This window comes from Papaver somniferum, unplaced genomic scaffold (genome assembly GCF_003573695.1).
Source record: "Papaver somniferum cultivar HN1 unplaced genomic scaffold, ASM357369v1 unplaced-scaffold_158, whole genome shotgun sequence".
Taxonomy (NCBI): Eukaryota; Viridiplantae; Streptophyta; class Magnoliopsida; order Ranunculales; family Papaveraceae; genus Papaver; species Papaver somniferum.
Window position 1 is genome coordinate 895606 of NW_020625264.1, and position 14919 is coordinate 910524.

Genomic DNA, 14919 nt, shown 5'->3' on the forward strand with positions numbered 1-14919 from the left:
ATATTCTCTCATTACTCGGGTGATACAAATTATTTTCGGGGAGATTTTCTTTCCTGTTTTGTTGTTTCCACGCGCCTAGAGATGTATTACACACTCTATCTCATTCATATCATGTCCATAACAGGATAGAATCTCTCCAACACGTGACAAACTCTCTGCAATTCAACTAAACCCGTGAAAACTTCATGAAGCTCTGTTTTTCTCCACGCGACGATTCAGCCAAATTTTGTCTAAAATAAAACCCATACCAACGTTATATAGTCATATCGCGTCCACCCATGAAGTTTCAGCGATTCAGTCTACCTCTAACCCATCCAAAATTTGATAGAAAAATCTGCCAGGGGTGAAACTCTTCTTCCCGCCAAAAATGAAATTTGAACTGAAGAAGAAAGGTTGCATCCTATCCGGTCTTGGGGTGCCTTCAGCAAATGGGTGTTATACATAAATGGGCTACATATAGACGTGGGATCCCCTTAGAAAAAGTGGGGGTCCGTATAGAAAAAGTCCTTCGGGTACTCCGAACAACTTTTCGAGCCGAATTTTCCAACAATGTTTATTTCCAAAAAAATACCTACAAACACACAAAACGCCATAATAAATACAAAAACGAGTACTTACAATACGGAACATTGAGGCCAAAATAGACACATTAATGCGTATATCATAATGAGACTCCAACGATGAAAATTATAGGAGAGCAAATAGCAAAAAAATGTGGAGGTTTGCCGCTTGCTGCAAACTTCTTTGGTTGTCTCATGCACTCACAGAGTGAGGAGAGGCAGTGGTTGTCAATTAGAGACAACCAAAGCTTAGAAACACCAGGAGAAAATCACAGTGGGAGAATCATACAGATATTGAAATTGAGTTACGATACTTTACCATCCCATTTGAAACAATGTTTCTCGTACTGATGTTTATTTCCCAAAGATTGGAAATATGATAGAAAAACATTGATTCGATTGTGGATGGACGAAGGATTCATTCATCCTCCATCTAATGGAGGAAATCAAAACTCATTAGAAGATATTGGTAATGATTACTTCCTTAGTTTGTTGTCTAGTTCTTGTTGGAAAAAAATGGGTTTCACAAAGGATGAATGACACAGAGAAGAAATTGTTGCACTCCAAAACTTTCAAGGCTTGTATAAATTTCTTTTAGACAAATATTTCTACCCTCCCAATAACAATTGGCGATTACAACAGGTATGCGAAATATTGCCTTCAGGATACAATGAAAGCCCTGCAACGAAAACTGAATTCAAGGTTTGTACCCCTTGATTCAATCAAGAACACACAAAGAGATTTCTGATTTCTGATGATGCTTTTTGAAACAGAGAAAACAGATTGATTTTTCTTATATGTTAAACGAAACTGGGAGAAGCTATTTATAAAGGGTTTTGCACCTGTTAGGAATAGGTTTTTTTTATTCGCCAACAGGTTTCTATTCACGAAACGTCAGGTTCCTTCATCAACAGACATCAATGGTGTCTTTTGGATTCGAAATTTTCGAACAGGCTTTTATCGGCCAAATAAAACCTTCAGTTCAAAAAATTCTTCCGGGGGCGTTGCCCCCTTGAAACCCCCACCAGGGGCGGTCTCCCTTGGACCCCCACGACCTGACCTGTCAGGTCGACCACAGCATGGGGGCGATGCCCCCCAGGATCCCCCTTTGGTTAGCGGCGTTGAAAATATTCCAACAGTTCTTTCTTTCAAGACGTAGAAAGGGATTACTACTCAGGTGACATTCTATGGGTCAAAATGCATGATCTTGTACATGATCTTGCATTAAGTGTTGTTGGCAGTCATGAAGTCACGATTCTGAAGTCTAGTGAAATGAAAAATGACATGTCTCAAATTCGTCGGCTACGGTTAATCATGGAAGGGAAACCACAAGAAGAAGAATCTGATGTATTAAAAAATGCAACAAGATTGCGGACAATTCTTTTCGAAGAAAGAGGTTTTGTTTTCCCGGGTGCACTCAATAACAAGCGTCTTCGTGTAGTGCATCAGATGGATGTTACTGCTGTGTCCATTCCGAAAACTATATCTTCCACTTTGAAGTTTAAACATATGAGGTACCTTGATCTCAGTTATTCTAATCTTGAAGATATTCATGCCGTGCCCATTCATCAACTCTACAATCTGCAAACTCTCAGCCTTTATGGATCCAAAAATGTTCAAAATATTCTCAATGGAATTGGCTCTTTGATTAATTTGCGATATCTAAATCTCTCTTGTTCAGACGCCACCGTTTTACCTGATTCCGTTACGACACTAACCAGCTTGAAGTCTTTAAATATCTATAATTGTGAGGGGATTACTGTCTTGCCCACAAATATTGGGCATCTCCAGAGTCTATCGTTCCTTGGTATTTCATTCACAAAAATCTCAGAGTTACCCGATTCAGTCTGTCTCCTCTACAATTTAAGGGAGTTCTACTTTAACCGTTGTTCTCAATTAAAAGCACTGCCTCGTGACTTTGGAGCTCTGACACAACTAAGGTTACTTGATTTGTTTCGTACTGAAATAACAGAATTGCCCGAGTCTCTGACTAGCAGCATCTGTAAGTTAGAGAGGGTGTTCCTTTGGGGAAATTGTAAGTTTCCCGGAGACATTTAGAATTGGGTGGAATTGAGACGTCTGACGCACGAGGGAGATACAGAAAATACAAGAATGCCTAGAGGTATTGAAAATCTAACTCGCCTGGAAGTATTAAGACCTTTTATCGTCAATAAAGAAGAAGACGTCTCCAATATCCAAGAATTAGCAGATTTAAAATCCCTTCAGGAGTTGGGGATTGTAAATCTAGAGAATGTGAGAGGTGGTAAAATAGAGGCAGAGAAGGCAAACTTTAAAGGCAAGCAAAACATTCGAAATTTGAGTTTAGAATGGAAGAAGAATTTCCAAGAAGAAGAAGAATGGACGACTAACAATTCTTTTATGGTGCTGGAAGGCCTCCAACCTCACCCTAATTTGAAGGAATTGTCCATCGAGGGTTTTCCGGGTTTAAAGCTTCCGAAGTGGATGGGATCATCTTCTTGTCTTCCTAATTTGGTGAAATTAAACTTCAAAGACTGTAAGAGTTGTACAAAATTAGTGGGGATGGGTCAACTCCCGTGTCTTCAGATTCTTGGGATTCAAAGAATGAATTCAGTCAAGTGTTTAGGTAAGGAATTTTACTGCCAGCAAGAAGAAGAAGAAGAAAGCAAAGGTTCCGCGACACCTGATACAACAACAAGAATACTGTTCCCTTCGTTAACTAGGTTGCTCATTAGTAACCTGGAAAATTTAGAAGAATGGTCTGCACCTCCGCAGCATGATATTTCCTTTCCTTGCCTTGAGAAACTAGAGATCGAAGAGTGCGGTAAGTTGACATCTATACCATATTTGAGATTATGGACTTCTTCTCTCACGAAATTAATCATAAAGGATTGCCAAAAGCTGGAAAGGGACCATCCGTTGAATACCCACAACCAACACCAATAATAAAAGGTGCACCTTCTCATTCTCTCTTTTTATTTTCAATTCTAATAATATTTGTAATGTTTTTCGAAAAATCTGATAATGTTGTGATTTTTACAGGGTTGAATTTGAGCTACTTGAAAGAATGTAAAGATATGTGGTCTTGTAGTCAATGCAATTTCATATATTAAAGACGTGCAATGAGAGTGTCTAAATTTCAGTTTTTGTATTTGTTTTGACAATTTGTTATAATATTTTGTTGCATCGACAAATGATTTTGGTGGTTGAGATGACAGTCGCCATTGTCGTGATGCAATATTAAAAGCCTTATTGAAGAAGTCTGGTGTTTTCGGATTCCTTGCTTTCTCTTTCGATTGTGCAATTTTTCCCTGTTCTGGGTTTTCTCCTTCAAATTATTAATGATTCCAAGGATATGCAGTAGTTTAACACGTCCAAGCCAGTCATGAAGATTCAAACTCCGCAATTTTGATTACCATGTCGCGGAGAGAATCCACACTCTGCAAATCCAGCATCAAGCAAAAGTAGAACACTAAGATTTGATACGTAGCATTTATCAAGTCTCAGTCCTTGTAAGGTAAAAACCTGTAACCAAAAATCAAATAATTAGAACTTCATGCGCGAGGGTCCTGAATAGGACTGTCAAAAGGTTTGGGTCTTCCTGGGTACCACTAAACTCGGATCCGGACTATACTTATAAAATTCCGGTACCCGGTGGGTATCACGAAAATTATAAAGAAAATCTTAAAAATTTAATTTCTTTCGAGTCCAAACTATTTTTATAAAAAATCATTATTATTTCTTTAGTAATGAAGTAAATAAAGATTAAATGTAAAAAATATGAAAAATCAAAGTCAAAATTAACAAAATGCTTATAATTTTGCTAAAAAACGAGTAAAAGGATAAATAACCCGTACCCTACGGGTATTTATCAGTTTGGACTTGTTAAGATTCAGGTCCAATCGGGTAATTACCTGTTGAGTCTTATATTGATGTGTCCAATTTTTGGATCCAAAGCCGAACCCGAAAATTAACGGATTCTATTCCAGTTCCTAATAATTGGTACCCATTGAGAGCCCTATACACTTGAATCGTGATTTTGCATAGTCTTTTGATAAAAAAAAAGCTACATAAAGAATCAAGACAAAGAATCAGTCTCTTATATGATCAGCAACAAAATAGTAGGGGTTATGATGCAATAATGTTGACTTTTATTGACAGCAATTTTGTGTACAACTGCGTCAAAAATTCTATCTAATAAATGATAAAATAGACAACTGTGTCTCTTCGACAATTATTCATCTATCCCCAAAATGTACCAAGAGACAATTATTCATCTATCCACAAAATGTACCAACAAGTTCGCAAAATTTAGTGAAAATGGTGAACTGTTAGCAACTAGTATCTCGGATCCGAGCAAAAAGAAAAAACTTGTATCTCGGACTCTCCGTATGCTTAGCGGAGCTTAAGTAGAACTCCCTTAAGTTGCTACGTATCTCTTTTAGGTCCGACAACATAAACAATCCCCTCTTATCTCTTTTATACTCCTCCTCCTTCTCATCAATCGACGATATCAACGTCTCAATCTTATCAATCGCATCTCAATCAAACCACGACAATCCCTCCACGCAGCTTCGACTTTAACCCTCCGATTCACCGCCACCGCCGGGATCGACGAAGACATGTTCTGCAACTCTCTCGTCGCAACCGTCAAGGACAGCTTGAATAAACCATCCGCGTAATACCTGGCCGGGTTATCCACCGCCGGACCGACGATCTCCTGTTGTAACGAATGTGTACATGAGTTGGGGTAATGAGTGACGTTGCAGACGAGATTCACCATCTCCATTGTCTTGTCCAGTGTAAGTACCGACGGTGTCGATTTCGTGCTGTGGATGATTAGACTTCCGATTCTGAATGCGGCGGTGATTAGGATTGATAGCAGGAATGCGGCTGCGACGAGGAAGATTAGTAGTGGTTTTAAGAACTGGATCTTGTAGCTGAGATTGTTGAGTGGTCGTCGGAAACAGGGGAGGCGACGGTCGTGTTTGTTGTTGTTGTGTTTGAGATGATGATGACCTTTAAGAGAGGCAGTGTTGTTGATTATTGGTATTGCAATATCCATAGTGTTGAAATTAGATCTTGAAAATCGCCACCACCGCAGCAGAGGCCGCTGCCGCCGCTTCAATTTGATTTGTGCTGTTGAATTGGATCAGGATTTAGGATTGAGATTCAACTGGGGATTGAGGATGACGAAGGTGAGAGGAAAGTCGGTGTTTTTAGAGACAATCAATGCTGTGGATGGGATCTGTCTGTTTTTTTTTAACTTGTGAAGACAAGGACAGTGAGACAGAAGAACCCACCACATAGGGAGATCAGATGAGTTTAATTCTTTCCCGATGTAATTAATTATTTATTAATTTAACTAATCTTTGTTTAATTACTGAGCATCTCCAACGGTGGTGGGTGTTAAAAATTCTACGTGGAGTTTTTTGGTCATACCCATGTGGTAAAAATAACAACGTCCTTCATGTACTATCTCAATCAGTGGAGATTTTATTTTAAAGATTTGTTTTTCTGGATAATGATAAAATTGATTTCCTCTTTTCTATAATTCGGAAAAAAAATTAAAAGTAAAAATTTAAAATATGGTTAAAAAGATGAGGTAAAGGTTATTCCCAAAATTAAATAAGGAAAATCTAAAATTTTATGTATCATTAAAAAATAAATCTTTACCTTTTATTTGAGATGCTGATTTGTGGATCTATTAAATATGAGACTGCTTGCATTAACAACTTTATGTTTTCATCCTTTTGACTTATTAATAATTTGCGTTTTGACTCTTTCTTCGTAAACTTCATTGAAATAATTTTGTTGGATTTGGGAATGCCTAAAGCCATTGAGGTAAGTTGGAAACCATAGCTAAAAAAAGTAAGAATTCTATTATTGGGGCTTTGAAAACAATGGTTTTTTTTGGAGCTTTTTAGGGTCATAAAATAGCAAATGAGGTTATCCATTATATTCGCAATGTCTATTATACTTTTACCTAAATTTCACTATTTTTAAAAAGAAATCCTAAATCTATAATCTTTTCCTTCTCCTACTCATTTACAATCATGATAAAAATGATGATCATGATTTCATGGTGATAAAGATTATAAAAAAATAAAAACTAAATCTATTATCTTCTTCCCATTTTTCCTTTCTCATTCATAAATTTTGAAAGAATGATGAGCATAATTTCATCATGATGAGGATAACGATCATCAAAAAAATCCAAGGAATTTGAGAACTTCATGAGCTTAGCTGAGAAATTACGTTCCGACTATGATTTTGGTCATACCTTAGATGCTAAACTTTTACGAAAAGGAGATGCAGTGAGTGGTCCAACAATCAGGTTGTCGAGGCCTTTTGATGAGCTTTTTGTTGATTCTCAGGTATTGCCATGGATTTTCTACAAGTATTTTATTTGGTCGTTCCTTAATTTGGCTTCTTTATGGGCTCAAGATACCACTGTTTTCTTGCAAAGTTAATTTTGGCTTCCATGGATTCTGTCTTGTAGAATTTTGAGGTGGCCGCAATGGAGAATTTTCTTGATGAATCTAGTGTGCCTCTTGTTTCTCTTTTCAACAAAGACCCAAACAACCACCCATATGTTATTAAATGAATCATTTTTTGGGACCATGGTTTTTTTGGGGACCATGGTTCTATTTTGGGTAAAGATATTAGAAGTAAATCTAGGTCACCCCTTATCTAGATATATTTATATTAATACATAAATCCCTCCTGATAGTTCGGTTACTTGCTAAAAACATTCTCCAACCGAATCTAATAGTTCGGTTAGTTGCAAAAAATATTTCCCAAACGAACTACAGGTTAAAAGTAACCTAGTGTTAGAAGTCCGGTTGGTTCGCAAACTTCAACATATTTTGTGAAGGAACCGAACTTTGAACTTAAAATTTATTTGGGTACATCTTGTGTGTTCGGTTAGTTCGCAAACTTGAACGCAACCAAGTTCCCAACCGAAACCTAATAGTTCGGTTAGTTGCTAAAAACATTCCCTAATCGAACCTAGTAGTTCGGTTAGTTGCAAAAAACATTTCCCAACCGAACCTTAGTTCGATTATTTGGCAAAATATTTCCCGACCAAACGTAGCAGTTCGGTTAGTTGCAAAACACATTTCCTAACCGAACCTGGTAGTTCTGTTAGTTACAAAAAACATTTCCCAACCAAACTTTAGTTCGATTATTTCGGAGGTGGTGGTGGTGGTAATCGGCGGTGGTGGACGGTGGTGGTGGAGGAGGTGGTGGTTATATATATACGTGGTTATTGGGTTGGTTTTAAATTAAATTAGATTTAGGGTAGATTAGTCATTTCAATGTTTTAGGACACCCTTTATAACTAAAGAGAAGGTGACCAAATCAAACCATGATCGCCTCAAAAAAAACAATGGTCCCTAAAAAAATCCTTCTATTAAATTCTTTAACAACCCCAACCCCCAGGTTTGTTAATTTCATGTAATTGCCGAGTGATCTTTTCATTATCGTTCTCCATCTGAATCTGCACTCTTTCTAGATAAAACCTATTAAATTATACTTAGTTGGATGCTGCAAAACACCACTGCCCCATGATTTTCCTGTACATATCTTGTATCCGGAAATTTAATGATTTTTGTTACTGTAATTAGTTAAATATAAGAACTTGTTTGGATAAACTGCATAGATCTGTTCCTTAGTAATGCATAGTGTTGGAGTCATATGATTTATTTACTGTTCCTTATTAATCCATAGTGTTGGATTCATATGATTTATTGCACCGAAACAGTTCCTCCTGTTGCATTTTCTTCGATGTTCATTTTTCATTCCCCAAACAAATGAGTGAATATTGTAATTATCCAATTAATCTGTTGGTAATTTGCAGTATGCACAGTGGTTGTCTCAGGAAATTCAATTGATGCCTTTTTGAACTATATGCTGTTTCCTAATTTGTAAATGGATGACTAACTTATCCATTATTTCATAAGGAAATAATTGGTGGAAATCAGGCTATGTTATTCCCAATTTTTAAAGTAGGCTATTTTGTATTTACTCCCATTTGAAGATCGCTAATTTACGTTTCTTCCCCAAATAAATTAAAATTAGTATATCCTCTCGTCGTTATCCTTTCCATCTGATTTCCAGTTAGCTGAGTCAGCACTGTTGTACACGTCAAAAAAAAAAAATGCACGTGTGACAGCAGTATCCGAAATACCCTCACTCACTAATTTAATCTAACGGTGTTAGATAACTTGATAAAATGAATGGTGGAGATTCACAACACAAAAGACTATGTCTTTTCTTCTCCGCACGTACCTCTGGTTCAAGCTGTAGAACATATTCCTAACCAGCAAACTGATTCTTACACCGTCAATGGTGGTTTAACATTATAGTCCAATGCCTGCAGCAACTAAAATCGAGATGAATTCGTGGATATGAATGGTATTGTATAGGAAATAAGAACAGTTAATATCCCAATTAAAACCAAAGAAAAATTCCTAGTTCCCCCAATTAAAACAATTAAATTCCCTTGATTTTACTTCTTGTGATTCTTTCACTGTTAAAGTAGATAGTTGATCTAATTACAACTTTTAGGATTTGCAGAATCAGCGATAGGGGAATTGGAATCCGAAAACATTTTTGGGGGAAATTCAGGGTAACGAATGTATGTGTTAGAACAAAATTAGGGGAAATCTGGGAGTTCTTCATCTGGCTCGTCATGAATCGATCTTCATCCTAAGAATCGAATGAGTAATTTTCATTGTTGCGGATTTGGTTGAATTAATTAAAGCAGGAGATGCACCAACTGAGAGACTACAAACCTCTCGAGCTTCATCAATTTGTGGCCACAAAAAACATTTACTTATCTGTTAGTACAATCATCCTTTGACTTCTTCTCTTTTTAGATTTTTTATTTGCATTCCCCATTTCCCTTGTTAGTACTGCTTATGTTAATCGAAGCAAGTCTTGTATCACCAAATCAAATTGGAAGTATCAATAGAAAATTTGGATCTCTCCTCCAAGTAAGCAGTTCATATCTCCTTGCCAAATCTGCCGATATTTTGTCGATTGCTTCCCCACATCATAAGGATGACGGCACCGTGTTTAAGTTATGAAGATGAGCAGAGAAACCAAAATCGGCGCAATTGTTGGCGAAGAAGATAATGGTATTTTAGGAAATCCACCGAAATAGCTTTTATATATGCCACGTTTATAATAGTGCTGACTCAGCTAACTGGAAATCAGATGGAAAAAAAATAACGTAGGGATGAAACGTTAATTTCAATCTATTTGTCGAGGAAATGCTAATTAACTATCTATTTGAAGTATTATTGTTTATTTGTGGACCACGTGTTTCATCTACTTTTGACAATGCACATTTAAAGTGAAAATTTTATTCATGATGTTATTTATGAATTTGTTTCCTGCTACAGGTAAGAAGCACTCCCCTGAGAGTTGGCGTGGACATCTTCCCGAGGTATCATTTTGTCCTTTACGAATTTAATTGTGCCGATACTCTAAACGTGATCAGATAAAGCCTCTATATCGTGTTTTTAATTATCTCTTTTTCACTGTCATGTGTAGATATTCTAAATTGCCAATTGAAATAGTGGGTTTTAGGTAGCCAACTTGAGGATTGTTGAAATAGAATCAACTCCTCCTGGCACAAAGGAGTTAATGCATCTGTTGACTCATTTTCAAAATTTGATTCTGAATTCCCATTACTTGTTACTACTTAAAAATTGATATTGGATTGCATTCGTAGTTGTAGTCCTGATTAACTATAGGGATAAGATACAATTTACAGCGTTTGGTACCTCAATTCCTTTGTGCATGTTCACGCCGTTCTCCTGGATCCTTCTTGCTCTGGTGCTAGAACTTTTGTTGAAAAATTGGATCATGTTCTTCCATCATATACTGCAGGTTAGCTTCATTCTCTTACTTTTTTCATTTTCCTCGACATGTTCTCGAGTCTAATACAGTTGATGATTTATGCTATGATCAGCTCAAGCTGCTACCATGTTAAAATCTGTAAACTTCGACCAGTAACTCGACCTACACCCGACTTATAGCAGGTCTAGATCTTGGACTTGACTATGATACCATGTTAAAATCCGCAAGACTCTTCCATATTAGTATATTTCAAATGGATTCTAGCAATATAAGACTATTGTCCTTTCACAAAATAGAATAGTCCTGTCACAAAATATGACTATTTTAGACCGGTGATTTCATCTCCAACAATTGGAAGTGAAGAATTAATAGTGTTGGCATGCACAATAAAAGGTCCAAAAGAAAGTCTTATCACTTTCGGCTAGACTACCATGTCACTTTTTATTTAATAATTGTCTTTATTATTTTAAAAAATAAATATAAGTTAATACATATTTATGCATAATGCAAAACCATATTTATCCACAACTGATCGGAGCAAAAAAATATTTCCTAGTACTTAGGGCATAGATACATGAATACTTCGACACAGTCAATTTTAGTTTCATCTTGTTCCAAATTTCATCCAGCTGAGTGTTGTTTGCAGCCCTTGGGTCCGTAGTGTTGGGAGCTTCGTATAACCATCTTTCGGCACAAGTAGCAATGATGCTTTTGGCAATACCAACATAATATGTGGTTGTTATTATCTACCTGTTACATTTGCAACAAAATAACTAGTGTATCAGTGTAGCGCTCATCCAGAAATATCAATTGCATCCTCTTATAGATGTTAGTCACTTATTTGCAAAAGCAGGCAAAAAAGTTCATTTTACTCACCTTTGGATTCAGTTGACGGCAGCTTGGGCATGGGTGAGCATGGGATGCTGGATCTTTAATTGGTAACTGAAATTGTCTCCGCTCCTCCTGCTCTTGTTGTCTCTGGGCTTCCTGCCGACGCTTCCTGCTCAATTCGTCTGCCTGTCGCTCTTGCTGTTGCTGACTAATGGTTTCAGGGTCCATATCAAAATAGCCACAACAGAGAGGTTTTAATTTTTCGTACGCCTTGCCACATTTATAACAGAAGCTCTCCTAACAATTCACGCAGCGCATGCGGTTACAACCATAACTCCGGGAGATTGCGACACGGCATTTAGGGCATCTTTTAGCAATATGCATTATTTCCTCCATATTAAGACTCTTATTTATCTCGTCCAGCTGCTTACGCCGTTCCTCCTTATTCATTCTGGTCTGACGTTTCTGCACAGGATGAGTTATCTGTAAGAGCCGACGATTGTACGCACGTAATAATCAAACAAACTTAGAAATAGATATATTCTGGATCAAGTCTCATATATATATGTGTTACCTGCAAGAACTTAAGCTTCTCTTCTAGCGTCATACATGGAACTCCAACATGAAGTCGATTTCCACAAAGACCACAGAAGGTAAAGAAGCACCTGGGACACTCGGCGAGGTTGTCCTCATCCTCTAAACAAGCCATATCACATCTAGGGCAATAAACTATATCAGACATTGTATCAAGTGTCTTCTGAAACAAGAGAGACTCCCATTTTTCAAATCTTTCATCTCCAATAAAGCTTTTAACCGAACCAGGTGGAACTAGTTCCCTGCATTTTATTTGCGGACATAGTATTGCCACGCCTTCCTTTGCGTGAATGGTTGAATATGTCTCCATGCAATTGCGACAGAAGAAATGCTTACACGGCAATCTTACAAAGCTAGTGCCTATGAAAAGTAGATATATATATGTCACATCAATTCAGTGCAACATGGTAAATCATATAACAAACAAGCTAGAATTTGGATCACAAATTTGAGATACCTGGATAATCACTTAGACAAATGCAGCATTCTTGTAGGTTTCGGCAGAATCCCTCGTTGAGTTTATCTTCATTAAAATTGAGTATCGAACGTATATCTACATCTAGAGAGACACTTTCTGAAATGGCACGTCTATCTACAGCAGCATTATCAGCTGCCTTTCCTAACGGTATTCCAATATTATTATCAAACTCTAGGTGGGAGAGAGATGAATTACATAGCCAATCCACCCATGGATACACAATTTCCTTCCCTGATTGATCGGTCCAAATTGTATCCAACATTTGGCACAAGCTAGATATCCTCATAGCGTCCAGCCATTGAACAGAGATGGTAAAAGAAGGAGCACCATGGCTTGGGTATGCGTTCGGTAATAAACATGTTAATACGATTGGGGGAAGATACTCAACTTTGAAGGTGGAGTAAAAGAATCCGTTTGAATTATCACCAGCTGTTGCCAATGCTTCACCGTATATTCCGCCAAATTTGATTTCTCCATCAAATGAGCCAGTATACACTATAAGTTTATCGGAAACATCAATATGTATATTTATCTGCATGCAGAGGAAACAAACTTGGATTATTCAGAAAATATCTGCAATGCGGATTGATTAATCAAACTGGCATGGTAGTTGGAAAATTGACCTGGAAATAACATAAGCCGTCTTGTCTGTCAAGTAGAATGAAATTTTCACCATATATAGCCTTCATTGCCAGTATCTGCATGCATGCATGCATTCAAATTAAGAAGAACATGTATATATTCGAAAATGCTATATGACCGGCTGAATAACAGCGGATCCGATGGGTCAAACTGACTTGTCACAGAGATATTCATACTACTTTAACCACATCACCGGGGTAAAATAAAGAAGACTGAAATTCATCGGACTTTTTCTGATATTCAGATGCACTAACTTCTGGTAATCAGATGCATTAACTTATATTATTATTTCCGTATTCATCTATTCCCTTTACTATTATTACCTCCAAAGATGATGAATCATATGCATGATCATTATTAATCGTCCGTTCGTAACAGTATTTTGTTCGTTTAATTTCTTTTAAAACATGAATCATACAACAAATCATACAACGAACATACAATAACAAGGAACAAATGGAATTTGGAGTTTATTACTACTTGTCTGTTTGTTTATTAATTAAGTTAATGGATGCCGATTTAATTAACCACAATTAAACTTTGTGATTTTTTCAGTAGGTAATAACAAGATTAAATATGAAGTAGTTTAGAACAATGAAACATGACTGAATGATTTGATCCCTGAATAATTTGATCATGATCAAACTTTTTTTGCTGGAAGGTGTTTTTAACCTTTTTGAATTAATCAAAATTGTCACGTGATCATGAAAATCAACTATCTCTAGAACAATCCCTAAAACTCAATAATCATGATGAATGAAATGGGAGTGATGATTGTGATGGACATGGTGATGGCGAATGATCTATCTTAACGATGGCTGGTGATGGTTGTCATAGGGTAATGGTGTTAATGGGGAAGTGGTAAGGCTTGCATCAAACAACTGTAGGGTCGGAGATTTGATATCGTAAATTTGGTATGTGTTTTCTTCTAAATGACGTGGTTAAAACAGTATAACTCTCTTTCCGCCAAATCATTTGGACACATCGGATCGGCTGCTATTCAGCTGGTATTCCACTGGTCATGTAGCACGATTGATATATATTGACGTGAAAAGAGAAACCTGTAAGATAATTTTTTATAATATAATTATTTTTATTGGTGCCTATGTGAGAATCTGGTTATATTTAAGATATTATCAAATATCTAATACATGATTTATATATATAAGGAGTTAGTATGCTATTTATGCTCTTCCTTAATAGACGGTCGAGATCTAATGTCTAATAACCATTACTATTGTATCTAAGGAATTACTCATTAGGCTTAAGGTCAAGAGAGAGAAACCATGACATCCACAATGTATTGCCATTGTTCCAGATTTATTGATCACAGACTAAAGATTGCGCTATAAGATATTTCTCATACACTATTCTTGCATATTTATTGTGTGATTATCACGAAGTTCACGACCCTGATTAAGTATATCTATAAAATTAAAACTCATAAAACCTTGGTGCAAGCATGCTTTAAAGAATTAATATATAAGGGATTTACCTCCTCTTCCTACCGATGATTAACTCGAAGTTGTTCTTGTGATAATTTGGGTTGTTCTTCTTGGGATACTGATAACATAATCTCTTCTAACCGACAACTACTACGAATTACATGATCAACTTCATCTTTAGGTTTCTGATCACTTTCTCGTCCTTTGTTAAAAACTGATAAACGCACTTGGGAATCAGCAGCTGTTTTCTCAATAACACGGGGTTGTTGATTTGGGTCAATTAGATGATGCTCTCGAGCTGATGATTCCAGAGAATAAGGTTGCTGTCTGGAAAGAAGATTTTGGTTATCCTCATACTTCTTCTCTTGAATTCTAGTACCTTGTTGATTCATGGTGATTTCAGCAACAATGATTAAAAAAAAAACGAAAAAGGAAAAACTGGCGAGCATCGGGAGGATTATACACCAGGGAGACCAAACAGCGTACAAAGGTAGTCCCGTTTAAATTTGGAATCCCGGGA

The 14919-nt window shown here is 36.8% G+C and overlaps 3 protein-coding genes across 10 annotated transcripts; all 3 read left to right on the top strand.

Moving 5' to 3' along the window:
• Positions 1-1757: 1757 nt before the first annotated feature.
• On the top strand, positions 1758-2618 carry LOC113337056 (probable disease resistance protein RPP1). Its single transcript, XM_026582747.1, has one exon. The coding sequence runs from the start codon at positions 1758-1760 to the stop codon at positions 2616-2618; it is 861 nt and encodes a 286-aa protein (XP_026438532.1).
• A 20-nt stretch (positions 2619-2638) lies between these two features.
• LOC113337273 (putative disease resistance RPP13-like protein 1) lies at positions 2639-3779 on the top strand. Its single transcript, XM_026582981.1, has 2 exons — positions 2639-3491; positions 3582-3779. Exon 1 carries the CDS (start codon positions 2673-2675, stop codon positions 3483-3485), a length of 813 nt encoding a protein of 270 aa, XP_026438766.1. The 5' UTR covers positions 2639-2672; the 3' UTR covers positions 3486-3491; positions 3582-3779.
• Positions 3780-6590: 2811 nt separating this feature from the next.
• Positions 6591-14008, top strand: LOC113337020 (protein disulfide-isomerase-like). 8 transcript variants are annotated; one of them, XR_003354087.1, is made up of 5 exons: positions 6591-6916; positions 9111-9384; positions 9950-9993; positions 10101-10439; positions 11056-14008. XR_003354087.1 is itself a non-coding variant. In XM_026582717.1 (4 exons), exons 1-4 carry the CDS (start codon positions 6776-6778, stop codon positions 11136-11138), a joined length of 384 nt encoding a protein of 127 aa, XP_026438502.1. In that variant the 5' UTR covers positions 6591-6775; the 3' UTR covers positions 11139-14008. The 8 variants fall into 8 exon arrangements, 2 of the variants coding, with proteins under 2 accessions (XP_026438502.1, XP_026438503.1); XR_003354089.1 differs by having other exon boundaries at positions 10324-10439; XR_003354084.1 differs by having other exon boundaries at positions 9950-10439.
• The last annotated feature ends 911 nt before the right edge of the window (positions 14009-14919 follow it).